Genomic DNA, 19,989 nt, shown 5'->3' with positions numbered 1-19,989 from the left:
ACCTTGCAGAACTAGCACTCCTGAAAGAAAGGATATTGCGGAGACATGGCTTAGCCACAGCCTGGGGGATGTTTCCAGGATGAGATTTTCACTCTGCAGCGGAGTGTGCGCTGATATGAAACTTCCTGGCACTTCGAGTCTCGATCTGGGACACAGTTTTAATCTGCCAGGAAGTTTCATATCAGCGCACACTCCGCTGCAGTGTGAAAATCTCATTCTGGAAACATCCCCTAGGCTGTGGCTAAGCCATGTCTCCGCAATATCCTTTCTTTCAGGAGTGCTAGTTCTGCAAGGTTCGCAGGAGAGCTACTGTTAAGTTTGGAAGGTAGGAGACGAGGTACTGGCAGAAGTAAGGCTGTGAGGACGGGGCGTGAGTCGTGCTTGGGTAGCTCAGTCGGAAAAGAATTTGCCCGCGAAAGGCAAAGGTCCCGAGTTCGAGTCTCGGTCCGGCACGCAGTTTTAATCTGCCAGGAAGTTTCATATCAGCGCACACTCCGCTGCAGAGTGACAATCTCATTCTGGAAATATTCGCCGAACTCTTACGGTGCTTGGTAAGAATGTCTTCCACGAGTAATGAGAGTGTTGGGGTGGGACACTACGAATGTAGTGTGTGGTCATATAAGGTGAGGATGTGGCTCTCGCGGGAGAGGCGCGAGATAGTCCCTGCAGTCGCGCTATCCTCTGTGCCCTCGGTAGCTCTGATGGATAGAGCGTCTGCCATGTAAACAGGAGATTCTGGGTTCGAGTCGCGGTCGGGGCACACATTTTCACCTGTCCCCGTTGATATATATCAACGCCAGTTAGCAGCTGAAGGTATTAATGTTATTCTAATTTCATTACAGAAGAAGGTTGTTGGCACCTTAGAACCAAATATCAATCTTCTACATGGCATTGGGAATATAGTATGGGTTGTCATAAAGGCGACCCTTTATTTCTTTTGCGCAGTGTAAATTACAGAATAAAGGCAAGAAAAATAAAAAAAGCTCTGAAAAATGTTGCCGGCTGTTCACTTATAGAAAAATCACGAAGTGCAAGTCACCCTATCAACACATTAAAAACTGCTCCGAAATAATTTAGGGAGTAAGGCGTCCTACAAAATCTCCAAATTCTGACCGTATTAGTTTCACTGTCTGCTAACGTAGAGGCCAGATCAATTGATAAAACAACCTACAGTCTCTTTTGAGTGAATATGAAATAAATTCTGTTAAAGTGTGGCGTGCTGAAGTCTGTACCCTACAAGCATGACATGTTGGAGGATGAAGTGCAACATAATAATGCAGAAGTATGCAGCGACAAATTATGTAAGAAATTGAGAGATCGAAATGAGTTTTTGATGGTCAAATTTTAATTTACCATATATTTAGTTCTATTATATCTCATCATATTGGCCTGTTTTCCTAAAGTAGCAAACAAAACATAAAAATCTTGTAGCGAAGATAGGAACATACCAATGATGCTAAAACTTAATAAACTGTGTTGAACAGAATGACCTGCAGTGTAAGATTACCGTCATTATACTGTCCAGTCGTATGCAGTACTGAAAGCATCTCACAAATAGAATTCTACATTACACAGTGACGACTTTTTTACTATAGTTCTGTGATGACTGAAGTACTGGAATTTTAACTTCACGTAAAATCCAGGCAATAGTTACTTTCGCCTGGTGTTCCTGGAACATGAGTACTGTACTTAACAGTGTTTTCCCTCTCCCACTTACAGGTTTGCTGATGCTGGAGCTGAGCTGCACCCTGGAAGAGAAGCTGAGGAGACAACAGGGGGAGGCCGATGCCGTATTACAAGCCCAGGTGCGGACACTCATTGCAGATGCTATGGCGGCGAGTCACCGTAGCCGACTTAGCAGGCTTTTTTATTTTTTGAATTCCCCACAATCAAGACATGTACGGTAGGACACCCCTGGCCAAAAGTGTGTGGTCTGGACAGTATGGGGCGCCGAAATTTGTCACTGATCCAAGATCCTTGAGGTTTTTTCGAGACTGATGTAATGGATGACACTAGCTACCATGTGACACAACATTTGGGACTCCATTGGACTCAGTTCGCCAAGCATTCGGACGACCACCGGATTCAAGCGGCCGAAAACCGCTTGTCACCGGCCGTACGAGGGGCTCCGGAAAAGCGCAGGATGGCCCAGATCGAGCAGAACGCCCTCTATGGAGGAGAGGAAGGACTAGTTTATGGACCCGGAATAGCAAATTGAACCTAAGTTGCATATATATATATATATATATATATATATATATATATATATATATATATATATATATATATAAACCTTCATACGCGCTTTTCTCGAAATGACTATTTTTTAACGCGTGGTATGGTAACTTCAAATCTACTGAACCGATTGGCATGATTCTTTGTTTCCGACGAAGCTAACTAAATTATCTAGGAGTTGTACCACTTTTATTCCGATCCATCAACTACAAATATTTTTACTTTTTCTTCAAATGGCCGCCATTTTGTTTCCTGTGGTCCAAATAACTTAAGCGAGGCACAACTCCCAAAGAATCTTATATACTTCGCTAACGTCAAAAATGGTTCAAATGGCTCTGAGCACTATGGGACTCAACATCTTAGGTCGTAAGTCCCCTAGAACTTAGAACTACTTAAACCTAACTAACCTAAGGACATCACACACACCTATGCCCGAGGCAGGATTCGAACCTGCGACCATAGCAGCCCCGCGGTTCCGGACTGCAGCGCCAGAGCCGCACGGCCACCGCGGCCGGCTCGCTAACGTCAACTCAATTTTGATTTCAGACGAGCCGACTGACCTGTGACATACCGCGTGTGGAGGTCTACATCGAAATTTTGTTTCGTTCCGATGGCACTTCCGCCTTTGCTCTTCAACATTTCCGGTCGAGAATATTCCAGTTTGTAGAGGAAATGTCAATAAACATTTTGACCAAATTTTTTCATTGATATCTATAACACATCACGAGAAAAAAATTCTCAAAGAACATGCTTTTTTTCCGGCCGAAGATAGTAAACCTCCCTTAAGAAGCCACAGCCTGGGGGATGTTTCCAGAATGAGATTTTCACTCTGCAGCTGAGTGTGCGCTGATATGAAACTTTCTGGCAGATTAAAAGTGTGTGCCCGACCGAGACTCGAACTCGGGACCTTTGCCTTTCGCGGGCAAGTGCTCTACCAACTGAGCTACCGTAGCACGACTCACGTCCGGTACTCACAGCTTTACTTCTGCCAGTATCCGTCTCCTACCTTCCAAACTTTACAGAAGCTCTTCTGCGAACCTTGCAGAACTGGCACTCCTGAAAGAAAGTATACTGTGGAGACATGGCTTAGCCACAGCCTGGGGGATGTTTTCAGAATGAGATTTTCACTCTGCAGCGGAGTGTGCGCTGATATGAAACTTCCTAGGCAGAGGTCCCGAGTTCGAGTCTCGGTCGGGCACACATTTTTAATCTGCCAGGAAGTTTCAAGAGATAACACTATTATGAGGAACGCATGCCTCAAAATGTACCGTTTGGGTGTGACACAAGTTCGGAGATCGGTTCTATTCGAAATCACCTACTTCACGGTACGCACACTGTGCAGATGGGCTCTGTCTCTCTAATCTGTGTGTGGTGCAGAAGCCCACGGTATGGGCAATTTTTCGGGTACTCGTTGTCGCGTTCTTGTCTATGTGGAGAAGGACGTGCTCCTCTAAATGGAAAGTGCGGCGCGTCATTGGAGCAACACAGTCAACAGTCCTACTTGCGAATTTGGCAGTTTCTCGTAGTTCTCGTTGTAATCCGACGTAAGTCGTGTGTTTTGTCATAATTAAGATAAGGACTCATAACAGCATTCTCTGCTTACCTTGTGTGCGTACCGTGAAGCGGGAGGTTTGAACGTGATTCGACCTTCGAAGTCATTTCGTTTTCAAATGACACATTTCCGGACACGGGTTCCTTATCAAAACTTTATCTATTAATTCCCGTCTATTACTCCTAGACGCCTGTAATAGGAATTGCGAAGTAACCTGTGTAGTGAAGGCAGTGCCTAAGGCAAGGAACTTGAATGCTTTTAAGTGTAATCGACAGCCTACCGAAGAGTACCAGTCATTTATCGGATTGATATTTACGTACGCATGAAGTCCTAGGTCTTATCTAGTGTGTCAACTCGAAGAAATTACTTTTGACAAAAGCTTTCTGCGATACAGTAGGTAGCGTAAGGCTAAGTGGGGGTGGGGGGGGGGGGGGCGGGAGAGGGGAGGGCAGTGAGCCGGATGCTCCGGTTACAAAATTTCTTAGGGTGCAAAAATTTTTTTTCATAAAATAAAATTCAGTACTTCAGGGCTTGCACAGAGCCCGCGTCATAGTTGACATAATATATTTATGATTTTGCAACACCTGTTATTCTTTTATGGTCGGTCGTGGAAGAGAGGTTCGTCCCCACCCTCGCTCGTGGCAGCGCATGCGTAGAACAAGTGCTTCCGCTTGTATCTCGATACAATTGTTATGTCTCTACCTCATCAAAATGTGGAAAACTTACAACTACTTTAAAGAGATATGTTTTGACTGGTATGATGAAGCTCTTTATACAGGAGAACAAATTTATTCTGTTCACCGACTTGTGCCGAGGACAAAAAAGTCCACAATTACACGATGAGATTTTTCAAGATGAAGGATTGCCATTTTGAAAATTAAAGGCGATTCCTGCCAATCCACTCCGCTAGTGCAACCATGCGATGTTGGTTTTTTATCGTCAGGCAAAGAATTTAATCAAAAAGCTTCAAAACTGCTCTTGTCTTGTCTCGGAGAGAAAGAGAGAGAGAGAGAGAGAGAGAGAGAGAGAGAGAGAGAGAGAGAGAGAGAGAGAGAGAGAGTAATCACACCCTGAGAATACTGTATCAAATTACATACCACTGTACTGTACATCACCAGCTACACTCATCAACAATTCACGAAGTGTTACGTTACGTTTGGTTTGCTGCCAAACTTTGCCATCAGAGAGAACCTTCTGCGAATATAAACCGATTGAATATCATCCCAGCTCGTGTAAGTTAAAATGAAAAATAATGAACGTAAATTACTCTACAGGGTGAGTCACTAACTACTGCCACCAAGAACAACTCCGACTCGTATGATAGTAGGTGAAAGGTTTGTGGGAGAGATGTCGCATGGGACAACGGGGGCCGTAATATGACGTCGGTGTTTTGTTGCTACGTGTTGTCGCGTGAGAGGTATGAAGGTCAACATGCTTTTTTTTTTTGCTTTTTTTAAATGGAATGCTATAGTTTGGTACTTAGTTTCTGGTAGCGGCTATCGGGATGAATCCAGAATATAGCATCCCGTAAAAAAAATAAAAAAAGTTGACCATATTACACGACGCGGGCCTACCAAGCGACAAACAAATCAATGTCATATTATGGCCCCCGTTGTCCCATGCAACTTTTATACCTCAAACTTTTGAGCTCCTATGATACTTCCAACCCGCAGCTCGTGGTCTCGCGGTAGCGTTCTCGCTTCCCGAGCACGAGGACCCGGGTTCGATTGCCGGCGCGGTCAGGTATTTTCACCTGCCTCTAGATGGTGTCGTTGTCTTCATCACCATCATTCATCCCCATTACGGTCGGAGGAAGGCAATGGCAAACCACCTCCACTAGGACCTTGCCTAGTATGGCGGTGCGGGTCTCCCGCATCGTTCCCTACGCTCTGCCAAGGAGTATGGAACTTCATCATACTTTCCAAGTTATTCTTGGTGGCAATAGTTAGTGGCTCACCCTGTATATATGAAATTCTCGTGTAGACCTTACGATATCTTCCTGGAAAATTATTTACCTTTCCTTTTCATGCCTTTAATGAAAACATTAAAAAATGTGTTAGATTTAGCATTACTTCGGTTTGTTTGCAGTGTAACAAAAAAACCGAAAATCAAAACAAGTCTCGGGTTACTGCTCTCTGTCCTTTCCACTGCGCCAACCGCTCCATGTATCAGCGCCTAAACTTTTTCTTTCTTTCTTTACCCTTAACGCTTGGCCATCTGGAGTTTCCACTTCTGCCACTTACGTTTATGGCCTAGCCCTGCACCTGGAGGAATTTGGTGGAGACGTGTAGGCGCGGTCCCATTGTCACTGTTCCTCGTACTATTCTTTCTGGTTAGGTACAGGGCTTATTGCGCATGTCCTGTCCCGACTTGTACATGTACGTACCGCCATTTATTGCATCCTCGGCTTCCCCCTCGTGTTCAGTAGTTCCATTATGTGAACTGAAATGTTTCTACACTGCCCAAAAGCTATGTTTATTTATTAGTTGTTTATACGCATTTGTACAATTACTGTATTTAATACTTTTGCGCAGTTTACCTCACACGTAATGTCTTTAAGAAACGAATTTGACGCCAAGTCCACGAAAAGACGAAAACCACAACAGAAACAGCTTGATCATCTAGCTGAAATTCTTGACGGATTGGTTGCGAAAACCACTGTTAGCTCCAGTTCTGTAAATACACAAGAATTTACATGTTCGCGTAAACCAGAGTCCGTAAGCTTTCCACTCTCTGCAATTAAAACAGAGGTAACTTTGACTGAAAATGCTTCAACGTCTGCGCAGCAAATCACTCTCTCTGAGCAGGCTGATTTGAAGGTTTTCATTTATGTTTGTTATTGGTCAGGAAATGTAAGCGTGAGTTCGAAAAATGAACTTCTTAAACGAGGGACGTGTGAACTACGGAACAAAGACTCATTTTTTCGACAGAGATACTGGCTGAACATTTGCTAAGACTAATTTTATTTGAAGTAAGAAAATGGCAAGAGTGTTTTAAGGACATGGTTGTATATTCCCGTGAAATCTGATATGTATCGCTTTCCTTGCATGCTTTTTTTAAGTACAAAGGTAGAAGCTCTTTTGTATAGCATGGCACTTCACAAACTTTCGGATGAACTGTTTTCAAATGCTGTATTATACTAAACTGTGATTTCTTGGAAGTCAATGCTGAAGCGATGAGCTAAGAACTGATGTAGACAAATTATTATATTGAGAAGCATATTATATTAATCTTTTTTTTCACATTACAAATGACCCGCTGTGTACCACGAGTTAATGACAAATATATTTACTACAGTTAGCTCTTGCTCGTCTGCCAGCTTTGTGTCCCGTCAGTCCTGCCCATCACTCAGTGACTTTTTCGGGTCTTCTGACGAAGTTCTTGTCTCAACTTAAAATCCCAGCAGTTTTTCACGTAAATCTAAATTCATTCCGATCCATGAGTTTGTACTCCAATGCTCAATATTTAAGATATTTCACATATTCTTGGAATCATTCGAATCTTTTTATGTCTTTGGCCTTACGAAACTGTACATTTTCTTTGGTCATTCTAAAGATGCGCCCACAGAACAACATTTTCTCTCTAGGTGACGATGCTATTGGTTTAGCCTTCTGTACAGTTCCTTACTGGAACTTAAACATCTGTTGCTTGATATCTTCTTTAATATCGTGCGCTCTCTTTGGACTAATAAATTGACTAGTGCCTGTCCATTCACAGTCAATGTTTACGTCGCGTATAATCGCTGTGCTTCGCCAAGCGTACCCTGGTGTCTTAACTTGACTCCAATACTCAGCGACATATTGTAGAAGCTTTTCGTCAGGTGAAATGCTCGGTCCAGTTTGCAGACCATAAGACTGGCCGTTTCCTATTCTAAACCACGCTGTTGGGTTGTCTGATTTAGGTACGGTATCTTAATTTCTTGGCACAGTTGATATTACCCTTGTCTAAAAAAATTTTCTACTTATTATAATAATAATAATAGTAATAATAATGATAATCATCATCATAGGTAGTGTGACAAATTAAAAGTGGGGGTGACAAAGTTAAATTTAGGAGGACAGGTAGGTGGAGAGGGTGGAGAGGGTGGAGAGAGAGAGAGAGAGAGAGAGAGAGAGAGAGAGAGAGAGAGAGAGAGAGAGAGAAAGACTGACTTTGAGTTAGTTAGTTACGTGCTCCGTTGATCAATAGCACGGAAAAACCGTTATGATGTGGAACGTGTCAAATGCATAAGAAATGAGCACAGGAAACAAGTTCTTTTTCTTTTTTTTTGTTTACATTATAGTCTTATACCTAAATATTTCTATTATATATCCCATTCTAGCATTTGTAGACTTAGAGAAAGCTTTTGACAATGTTGACTGGAATACTCTCTTTCAAATTCTAAAGGTGGCAGGGGTAAAATACAGGGAGCGAAAGGGTATTTACAATTTGTACAGAAACCAGATGGCAGTTATAAGAGTCGAGGGACATGAAAGTGAAGCAGTGGTCGGGAAGGGAGTAAGACAGGGTTGTAGCCTCTCCCCGATGTTATTCAATCTGTATATGGAGCAAGCAGTAAAGGAAACAAAAGAAAAATTCGGAGTAGGTATTAAAATCCACGGAGAAGAAATAAAAACTCTGAGGTTTGCCGATGACATTGTAATTCTGTCAGAGACAGAAAAGGACTTGGAAGAGCAGTTGAATGGAATGGACACTGTCTTGAAAGGAGGTTATAAGATGAACATCAACAAAAGCAAAAGGAGGATAATGGAATGTAGTCGAATTAAGTCGGATGATGCTGAGGGAATTAGATTAGGAAATGAGACACTTAAAGTAGTAAAGGAGTTTTGCTATTTGGGGAGCAAAATAACTGATGATGGCCGAAGTAGAGACGATATAAAATGTAGACTGGCAATGGCAAGGAAAGCGTTTCTGAAGAAGAGAAATTTGTTAACATCGTGTATAGATTTAAGTGTCAGGAAGTCATCTCTGAAAGTATTTGTATGGAGTGTAGCCATGTATGGAAGTGAAACATGGACGATAAATAGTTTGGACAAGAAGAGAATAGAAGCTTTCGAAATGTGGTGCTACAGAAGAATGCTGAAGATTAGATGGGTAGATCACATAACTAATGAGGAAGTATTGAAGAGGATTGGGGAGAAGAGAAGTTTGTGGCACAACTCGAGTAGAAGAAGGGATTGGTTGGTACGACATGTTCTGAGGCATCAAGGGATCACCAATTTGGTATTGGAGGGCACCGTGGAGGGTAAAAATCGTAGAGGGAGACCAAGAGATGAATACACTAAGCAGATTCAGAAGGATGTAGGTTGCAGTAGGTACTGGGAGATGAAGAAGCTTGCACAGGACAGAGTAGCATGGAGAGCTGCATCAAACCAGTCTCAGGACTGAAGAACGCAACAACAACAACAACAACAACAACAACATCCCATTCCCTTAAAGGGCACAAAATGCATATATTATGTCTCCAGATTTATTAACCCATATTCAAGGAGTTGTCAAGGAGGTATGATTGCAGTTTGTTTTTGAAACTGTTACTGCTGTCTGTCAGACATTTTATTTCATCTGGTAATTTATCAAAAAGTTTTATAGCAGCATATTTTACCCCTTTCTGTGCCAAAGATAGGTTAAGTAAAGGACAGTGTAGGTCTTTCTTTTTTTTCTGGTGTTGTAACCATGAATGTCGGTGTTTATTTTAAACTGGTCCATGTTATTGAGAAAAAGTTTCATTACTGAGTAAACGTACTGTGAGGAAGTTGTAAGAATTCCTAACCTTTTAAACAGATGCCTACAAGTTGTGCGACTATGAACCCCACACATTATTCTAACTACTTTTTTTGAACAGTGAATACCTTTTGCTTAAGTGTTGAGTTGCCCCAGAGTATTATTCCGTATGACATCAGAAAGTGTAAGTATACAACGTATGTTAGCTTACTAATTTCTACATCCTCAAAATTGGCAATTACTCTGACTGCAAAAGTTGCTGAACCTAGTCGCTTTAGGAGATCCAAAATATCAATTTTCCAGTTAAGATTCTCATCTATATGTACACCCAAAAAGTTAGTATGCTCTACCCTGCAACTGACTTGTTTTGATGTGTGATGTTTATTGAAGGAATTATATTTTTTGCAGCAGAAAATTGGATGTTCTGTGTTTTTTCAAAGTTCAGAGCAAGCCCATTCGCCGAAAACCAATTAATAACTTTTCCAAAGACCTTATTTGTATCATTTTCTATCGGAATTTCTTTTACTGGTTTAATAATTATGCTTGTATCATCAGCAAACAGTGTCAGTTCAGCATCTTGTTTCACATTAGAAGGGAGGACATTCAAGAACAGGAGGGGACCCATGATCGAACCTTGTGGAACACCTAGTGTAATTTCACCCCAATTAAATGAAGTGGCAAACTCCTTTGAATCACTTGAAGCATATAAAGAGACTTTGTGCTTTCTGCTCTGTAGATATGACTTAAATCACTCATATGCTGTCCCATTTATACCATAGAATTGTAATTTCTCTAACTCAATGTCATGGTTCACACAATCAAATGCTTTGGATAAGTCACAGAATATTCCTATTGGTGACATTTTACTATTTAAAGACTCTGTTATGTGGACAGTGAAATTGAATATTGCTGTCTCAATGGAACAGCATTTCTGAAATCCAAACTGTGATTTACTAAGTATCCTATTACTGTTGAGATGGCTAAACACTCTTGAGTACATTACTTTCTCAAAGATTTTTCAAAATGCTGTAAGCAAGGATACTGGCCGGTAATTATTGACAAATGTGGTTTCCCCCGTTTTGTAGTGTGTCCCAACAATGGCATATTTTAACCTGTCTGGAAAAATACCCTGAGTCAGTAATGCATTACATATGTGACTCAAAACATCAGCTGTAATTGCTCCACGTTGTTTTAATAACTTGTTAGAGATGTCATCTACTCCAACAGAACATTTATTTTTCAAAGATTTAATAATTTTCCTTATTTCACAAGAGGTTGTTAGATGAAACTTAATCTGATTAATTTTTTTCAAAACTGACTCTTCGATGTACTGCCTGGCTTTTTTTAAAACTATAGTCACCAATTGTTTCTCCTAAACTTAAGAAGTGATTGTTAAATACATTGGCTACCTGTGTACTGTTGCTTAAGATGGTAGCATTCTTTTTAACAGTAATACTCCCTACCCCAGTGGTTACTTTTTCTGTCTGCCTTCTAACAACATTCCATATTGATTTGATTTTATTGCTGGAGTTGTTAATTTCTTCTCTAAGATACATATTTCTTGATTTCCTTACAACTTTTTTCAGTATGTTACAATAATTTCTATAGTGTAAAACTATAGTCGCCCTATGTCCGGTTGCTATCTCTTACCCCTCCCCACCCCCCTTTCTTATCCCTGGATCCGCACCTTCTTCCTGTGAAGAAAACATAGACGTGTCAGTTTTATAAGTCACTTTCACTTTCATACTTGTGTTTCAGATGGAGAGCTACCTGCAGGACGCGGCCTCTGTTTTCGCAGGCGACGTCACAGCGCCGCCTGAGCTGTGGCGCCGCATAGCGGCCCTCGGCCGGAAGCTGCCTGCCAATGAGTGGAGCAGCTGTCCGCTAGAGGCGCCACCAGACGGGCAGGCAACCGTGGTGTCCAACTGCTGCACCTAGCCACTACACCTTGTTGCTCACAGAAGTAGCTGCGACAGGCTACTGCGTATTAACTGGTCGGAAAAAAATCTTAAGTTCGAACTGTTTAGTGTTTCAGAAACACGGCGGATTGCAGACCCCTGTCTGCCCTGTGGTGTAAGGCTGTATGGAATAAGGACCACACTTCTTTCACTAGAAATTCTTAAAGTGGTCCAAGATATTTCTGTATCAATACGGATGATCTAATCATCCACATGAGGCCGCGACCTCATACATGGGGGCAGAATGAATCACACTGAATTCAATCAACAAGTAAGAACACATTGGTGTGTTAGTTTTTAGAATACTGTCAAGGCCATTTATGGACTTACCAATAGTTAGAAGACAATAAAAGAATTTTTTAAGCAGGGGCGCCCGCAGGAGGAGGACGAAGATTGGGGGGGGGGGGGGAGGCGGTTATGCAGACAGCTGCCCCTAGTGGGAATTCATTTAGCACATGAAATGAGAAAGTACCTCTAACGGCAAAAATCCAGATTTTTACGACATAAAGCACCTGGTAAATTGTTACTAAAATGACTTGAAAATATAGATAAAATGACAAATAATATGAAACAGGTGTAAAGTGTGTTACGACAAGGATAAACTTGCCCTGACACTTGACATCTATTGAAGCTGCATCACGTGTGTTGTCCTTTTGGGAATAATCATGTAAAGATTGAAAATATGTAGCCAGAATAAACTATACCCTACGCTTTGCAGTAATCGCTGCTATTGCAACATACAACAAAAGTAATATTTTAATATGCTCTGGAAAGTACATGATCGTTGGCACGTCATTCACAGCAGAGGAAAGTGAATGCCGAGAATAAACAGAATATGGAGAGGCAAGCTAGACAGAGAACAAAACATGCTAAAAGAAGCGTAGGTGAAAAATGCCTAGTGACTGAGAACATCCTTCGTGCAGCCGGAACTTCACTTAACTGTTGCTGAAATTTTTGAAAACAATTTCTCGCAAATGCGTTTATTTGCAACGTAAGGAGCATTTTGAAGTGAACTACAGTAACAGTGATGAAGACTTAAATTTTTGAGGGTTGTACAGAATATAATTTTACATATTTCATCATAACCTTTTTTGAAAATACGTTGAAATAATAAAAATCTGTTGATGAAACACTTTAATTTTTAGGACTATAAAAATGGTATCTGAGTAATTACCATGACATTGGAACCCTTTTACAAAAGGTGTCTCACACACCTACTATGCTTTGAAAAAGTCTTACGAGAACTCCTTGTCGTGAAATATCTACCCAAACTTACTTTGCTTCTCAAGTTATATCGCAGAAGTGTACTTAATGTTTTGCTGTAAGGAAGCTATGTTAATTTTCGTAAGCATGAAACTTCTAAGAAGATGCTGTACTTTTAAGCATTGTACAGGACGTTCCACTGCTCCCGTTGCAGGCTTTGGTAGATAAAGCTGTGATAAGGAACCCATCCTCAGTAATTTACTGTTCTGATATAAAACAAATTTGAAGACCAGATCACTTTCTAATCTCCCACTTTATGGCAAGCACGCAGCGGAGGCAATGAGCTCTAATGGCGTTGCTCTACAAGAGCCTACGATATGGACCGTGTTTCGAGTACCCTTCCTCGTGCCCTGTCCTCCGTGACAGAGGATGTCATCTTCAAAGTCGGGAGTTCGGAGCGTCTGAGCAGCAGCAGCAGCAGAAGAAGAAGAAGAAGAAGACAATCCTCCGTTCCCAGGTTGCGAGTTATTTTGTTATAGTCGGATGACAATGATGTCTAGCGTCGTAATTAACAAACGCACTGTCGGCGTGGCCCAGTTTCCAGTTTGCGCGTGCACCGCGTACCCGAAGAGTTGAAAGTGCTCCGATGTTTCAATTACTTTATGTTCACGAGCATGTCTTCGTTCTCCCCCCCCCCCCCCCCCCCAAAAAAAAAACTACATCTACCAAATCCTCTTGAAACACAATTTTCTGAGTTCTCTTTAAACAGCGCGCCCGGCTAGCCGCGCGGACTATACGCGCTGCTTCTCGAGCAGGAAGGCGTGCCGGTCCCCGCCACGAAGCCGCTTGGTGGATTAGTGGTCAGATCCGGTGTGCTGGCCAGCCTGTGGATGGTTTTTAAGGCGGTTTTCCATCAGCCTCGGCGACTGTGGGCTGGTTCCCCTTATTCCGCCTCAGTTACACCATGTCGGCGATTGCTGCACAAACACTGTCTCCACCTACGTGTACACCATAATTACTCTACCACGCAAACATCTGGGTTACACTCGTCTGGTATGAGATTTCCGAGGGGAGGGGGGGGGGGGCGCAACTGGGGCAGAACGACACAATAACCCTGGGTTCGGCGTGGGGGCGGCAGTGAGGTGGGTGGACTGCTGTGGGCTGTAATGGGGTTGTGAACCACAGAGGGCTACGGCAGAACTAAGCCTCTACGCCGTTTCTAGGTCCCTGGCTCAATACACAATAGATTCTTTAAACTATATAAGAAAAAAACAAAGTAAACTAGAGATTAATTTCTGTCAAAGATGCCAAACTTCTTGGGAATTCTATAAAACTGCTAGTCTATGTTGTTTTTAACACGCGAATGTGTAACTGCACTTGTCTAATAAACGTGCCTTACACTCTCTCTTGTGAAAGCGCGAAGAGATTGGATGTAAACGTGTATATTTCCGTTGCTGGAAATAATTAAGCTATTTATTCTACCTTTTTGCGTAATTACTACAAAATCAATTACTTTCCACATTTCCTGTATTATGAAAATAATTTTCATTGTATTTGTATGGTTTTCAGCGGTCCTCGGCGTGAACTTGGGATTGTTTGATGATGAAAAGACCGAACACCATTCGTGTTCAATAGTTAACTCTTCGTTAACCGAAGACAGAAACACACACACACACACACACACACACACACACACACACACACACACTCACTCACTCACTCACTCACTCACTCACTCACTCTCTCTCTCTCTCTCTCTCTCTCTCTCTCTCATAACTTTATCGTAAGTAATTTTCGGCACATGATTTGTTCTCTGGTCACACACCATTGAACAATAACGCCACCAAACATCTTTACTGGCCTGATGCGCCGCCACCCTTTTCTTACTGACAGTGGTATATTAATTATATATAATTACCGTTTTTCAGAATCATTCAGTGCACCTCGCGGTGCTTTCATACGAAGAATCCCTCCCCATCCTCCTCCCATAATTGAAACATGCTTTTGTTGCGATAATTAGGTTAAGTGAAGTTTTTATATAATTACCGATATTTTTTTATATCGTCACTTACTAAGAAGCTATCCACTGAAATATCTCAAAATACAAGAAACGTAGGTTAAACCCTTTACAACCCCCGTAGAAGCCAATAATGGGAATTTTGACAGCCCAGCACAACAAATGTACTCAGATTGTATTGGATATGTATGACTAGTCATGAAATCTCTCGGTATTTGTATGTGGTGTGTAGGGATCATGTATTTGTTCCCATTGAACTTTTAGGCGTAATTCGTCTATATTTTTTGACAAAACTGCATGGGTACTTTTAATACAACGCTAATAAACGAAATTTGTACTGTCTTACTTCCGTCCCTTTCCTATCGATATCTCCCTGTTTTACTTCATATTTTTTATTTTATGACCAAAAAAATGAGGAAGAAGAACAATGTAATACTGCACTATGTAATCACACCTGGTAGTTGTTCTATGCATAGGGGGCGCAATTTCTTTTCTGTCTGAAGTTATGAAATGTACCTTGTTCTATTTATAGAAATAATGGTATTGAACTAGTGCACCAATCCTTATCTGAATCACGTCGCCTTCGTTGCTGTCGGTAGTGCCACGGTCAGCTCCCACGAGGCTCATTGCACTTGCTAACTTGGTAAATTGCAAGTGTGCTTCACGTTTATGTATCAATTTGTCTATTAGCTCACAATGAATTGGTGCTTGCAGGTTTCATTTCCCTTTATGTACATCTGTTTACGCCTATGCCCGAAAAGTGTTTTAAGGACTAAGGTATTGCAAAATGGGAAAAAAATTATGTATCGATTATCAAAGGCTTGTAGTTCTTTTATCTCCTATTATCTTACAGAATTAAAGACAAATTCTAGAAACGCAATTTATTTTATTCACACATTTATTTCAATTAATTTTCTTATGAAATTTTTGCCGTAGCTTCTCGCTTCATATCGAACACATTTCTCAGTTTTATTTTTTTGACCATGATTGTGATAAAAAAATGGTGGTATAGCTGCTGCGTTGAACTGGCTGTGGTGGTATCGCGAAAACAGTTGCTGGCTGGTGATGTTCACGTTGTTTTCGCTTCTGGCATCCGTGGCGATACGGCTAATAGCATTCCATGTCGCGTTGTGGAATGAGAACAACGTGCATGGACTGAATAGGAAAATTTGACCGTTGTGTACTCCAGAGCTAAGTTCAGTGAATGGCGATTGCGCTCGAATCGTTGGTGCTGTGGGACCAAAGTGGTTGGAAATGTGTTCTGCAGATGCGACGTCTTATGTGACATGCTGTAAGGGTTGGAAGTCCCCTGTTAAACGGGCACTTGCAGTTTGTAAATTTTCATTCCGTAGTCTTTTCTTAACAGACAAGATAGCTCGAAAGCAGTATCGACATATACTGTATGGATTCGTTGATTTGGACGGAGATGACGGCGTGGAGGAAGCGTCGTCACCTTTAAAAGGACATTCTTGCAGTACGCTTTAAAAGAGCCTAGTTGGGTGAGCTGCGTTAGAGGCGCTGATTAAAGTGGGGGTTAGACACAGCTTACCGTAATTTCAGTTGCTGGTCAGAACGTAGGGTTTATTTACAGTTATTTGAAGTTGTTGCTCATTGGGAAGATTCTGCTAACAGTATATTTGTGAGGCGTTTGTGTCTTACCGCTTAATTTCCATGAATTTCGTGTGATACACTTGCTACCAAATTGCGGAAGCGAGTGTATTTCCTTTCGCAGAATGTTGGAAAAGTTATGCGTCTGTTCGTTCCTTAAGACTGAAGCAAGTTTCAGTGACAGGTTCTTATCATTCAGTTAATAACATTTGGAGGTTCCTACCCCAAACTGTGGCATCTAATAGTCAGGCCTACTAGATGCGTGGCTTGCCATGCGAGTGCTTTTATTATTCGTACATCAGAAATATTTTCATGACTATCATACCCACTGCAACTATGCTTGAAATATGAGCCCTAGTGCCTTTCAGTTAAACCATAATTTATTCTCGTCCTTACTTTTTAATGCAACGGAATGGATAACGCATCTGTCTAAGAGCTATTACACATTAATGATGTACTCGCTCCACCCTGGCAAGTCCACATTTCTTTCCTGTCGTATTTATTTTATGCAAAGCTTTGACAACCCAGCAAGAAAATGGAGATTATGTTAAAATATCTCAACAAAATTGACACCCATAACTAAATAATCGAGACCAATATTTGTTTCATATACCTCCTCTTTTATTACAATAAATTCCTTCATGCTAATGTTGAGAAATTTCTTGGAATACACTTAAACACAATAGTAAAACAAGTGATTCTCCACACAATGGGTATGGTATAACATAAGGATTTTACTATTCTATGGTCTCTTAATGTTTCTGTCTATTGCTACTGTGCACTTTCTGGATTGGTAATGGATCTTTTGCTACTTCATTCTCTCTCGCACTCTCGTAGTCTCATTCATTCGCAACATAACGAATTTACTGACTTTCGTGCTGTACTGGGAAAAATCATGCTTGACCCACTAAATTCGCTGCTGTCTCATGCAAATCATAGAGATTAAATAAACATAGTAAATCACACTGACATTATAAAACACATCTCTAAATACAAAATGTTTGGTTCTCTACTCGTTCTGCTTTCCCACATCAAACAATAGTCACGCCAGATTCACACGTCACTGGCTCACGTAATTTTCCTACCACAAACTCTGGAGGACTTCTGCACATCTCCCTGTGCAATGCAGCCCTCATGGAGTTGCCGGGTAGATGGCTGACTCACCTTAATTCACTCTCAGAGTATCTGAATATCATGCTGGCGTCACACGAATGTACCACCTCATAATGGAAGTTTTGGTATCTCATTTATGTCACACACGGATTCTCAACTGAAGGCTAGGACGAGCCCTTCTAATTCTTTTTATTGTCTCATAGTCAGGTTGAGACCCACCAAGTGTTCACCACGTGCAAGTGCTCGACTTTAATTCAAGTTCTGCACACGGAAGTCTTAATTATTTTGAACTTAGATTTACACACACAAGTATTTTATCTTAATACTACCACACGCTAGTATTTCGTCTTATGATTACAACACAGTTTCTTTGTCACTTCCGAAGAATCCTATGTTCCCCATGCATTTTTTACCTGCCTATCTTTTTCAGAACAATTTACATCAGCCTCCCACAAATAGGTTTCTGAAAAGAGAAATTATTAGTTTATCTACTCCTAAATATTCTTCATCCTTACCATTTTCATTTAACTTTCTTTTTCTGGAGCACACACAGAGCACGTCTTCACACCTCAGGACTCAGCGACAGAGTGCTGAAACATGGCCGTTCATACGGTCATTCCACACTTCCGCAGAAGTGCGGGAGGACCTTGCCACCGCATTGGTCAGCCACATTCCAGGCCCTCTGGTGCTCTGGTGTACGTCCTCTCTTTGGTTCAGCCAAAGGTGACCAGAGAACTGTCTCAATGATGGTTATATAATCTACCTTCACTATCTGTGGTCAGCAGACGACCAGCGATTCATTCAATTCACAAACATTACCAAACTGGATTCAGGGATATATTTTAAGGAAGTGCACATCTGAGTAATTAAATATACGAACTGCCTTTCTTTCCTACATTGATATCCGGCTTCGGTGCATTAAATAAAATGGTGTTATTCTACAAAAACACTGTTTTGACACGAACAAAGTATGTTGTTGTACATCTTTTCTCTGTCAGGCAGTACTGTCCCTTTTAACATTATGCATTCAACTCAATCCATCTCTCCAGTAAATTCGCTCGTTTTATGCTACTTCTTAGTGCAGACCTATTTGAGTGTTTGTGGTTGCTTTTATTGTTAATACATGAACATGTATTTTTCGGAAGCGAAGTAGCGTGGCGTGTATCCGATAGTATGTGTATGTTCATTTTCCATTACTAGATTGCAGAGTGTGACGTCGATATGACCGATATTACGTAATAGTCCATCCGTTTCAAATATTTTGAAATTCCAGTTATTCAAATGATGTACTGCAAACAGTAGTTCACTACTCGTATTTGTGTACGTGCTGCAGTTACAGAGAGCTTGTCTAGAGCACCACTGTATAGCGGTCTATTATAAGTCAGTCAATATTACACTTTTATAGGATTTTACGAGCGATCTTCGTACTCTTTGAGGCACAGTTATACATATTCTTTCATTAAACTGCGTAGGTGTGAGCTAGTCTTATAATTTACTTTTCCACTGGCGAAGTAATATAGCGTTACAAAGCTGATTAACTGGGTCATGAATTTGAATACAAGGCATAGTTTCATAAGATTGGGGGTTGGTAAAGTACAATTAGTGGAACAAGCTCCATTTTTACTAGTAGTTGAATCTCACAAAATAGTGGCCTACTTAAAGGATGCAGTCAAGTTCTGTGGGAGGCGGACATTGGTTGAATACTGTCGTGCTGACAATGTCACTTTCAGGATCTGAGCTTGCAATCGTTTTTCATGTTATTTGGAGTAGGGAGTCGAATGCAAAAGGGTGAGCCAGCAGAGGTAGTTGACGTTTTGAGTGGAACAAAGAGATACGAGCACAGGTATTAAAAGCGAGATAAATATTGAGAGGTGGTGAAAAATGAAAATGTGGTAATAATGTTAAATTCTTTAACGGTGACACGTCAGCAAAAAGACTTCATTAAGAAACCTGTGTCGTATTTAGGTTATTAACAAAATGGTTCAAGTGGCTCTGAGCACTATGGGACTTAACATCTGTGGTCATCAGTCCCCTAGAACCTAACTAACCTAAGGACAGCACACAACACCCAGTCATCACGAGGCAGAGGTTTATTAACAATCACGCATGCACGATGAGAATACAAACAGTTCTATATGATTAATATTTAGGGTGAAATGTCTAATATGGTATACAAGGTGTATCATAATTAATGGCGTAAACGCGTACAGTTGAAAGTTCACAATACCTGAAGCAAAGAGTCTCAGTAAACACAGGGTCGAAAATGCATACCTTACGAGCTACGAGCTACGAGCAATTTTTCGTCTTCCATACTGTGAAACAAATCTCTTCTACTGAACGTTATTTGCTTTCCATATTTTGGGAAGTGGTAGTATGAACGAAAATAAGAAAAGAATGTCCAAGCAAACATATGCTCTAAAACGCATACCTTGAAAGTTACGAGCACTTTATCATTACAAGAGTTGTGTTTCAAAGTAGCAAAGTTAAATAAGTGTTCATAGCTCTTAAGGAATGCATTTTAGAGCACACGTTTACTGGACTTTTCTCTTATTTTGGTCCATACTACCAGCTCCCAAGATGTG

At 41.1% G+C, this 19,989-nt stretch overlaps 1 protein-coding gene across 1 annotated transcript in view; it reads left to right on the top strand.

Moving 5' to 3' along the window:
- The window catches only part of LOC126272250 (SET domain-containing protein SmydA-8-like), a 147,532-nt gene extending 135,552 nt beyond the window's left edge, over positions 1-11,980 (top strand). The window contains exons 8-9 of the mRNA XM_049974964.1: positions 1,720-1,805; positions 11,267-11,980. Coding sequence (XP_049830921.1) covers positions 1,720-1,805; positions 11,267-11,446 — 266 coding nt within the window. The 3' untranslated portion in view covers positions 11,447-11,980. The remainder of the gene's footprint in view (positions 1-1,719; positions 1,806-11,266) is intronic.
- The last annotated feature ends 8,009 nt before the right edge of the window (positions 11,981-19,989 follow it).

Source organism: Schistocerca gregaria, chromosome 5 (genome assembly GCF_023897955.1).
Source record: "Schistocerca gregaria isolate iqSchGreg1 chromosome 5, iqSchGreg1.2, whole genome shotgun sequence".
In the NCBI taxonomy this organism is placed as follows: Eukaryota; Metazoa; Arthropoda; class Insecta; order Orthoptera; family Acrididae; genus Schistocerca; species Schistocerca gregaria.
The sequence above is the reverse complement of the archived record's forward strand: the minus strand, read 5'-3'. Positions and strand labels throughout refer to the sequence as shown.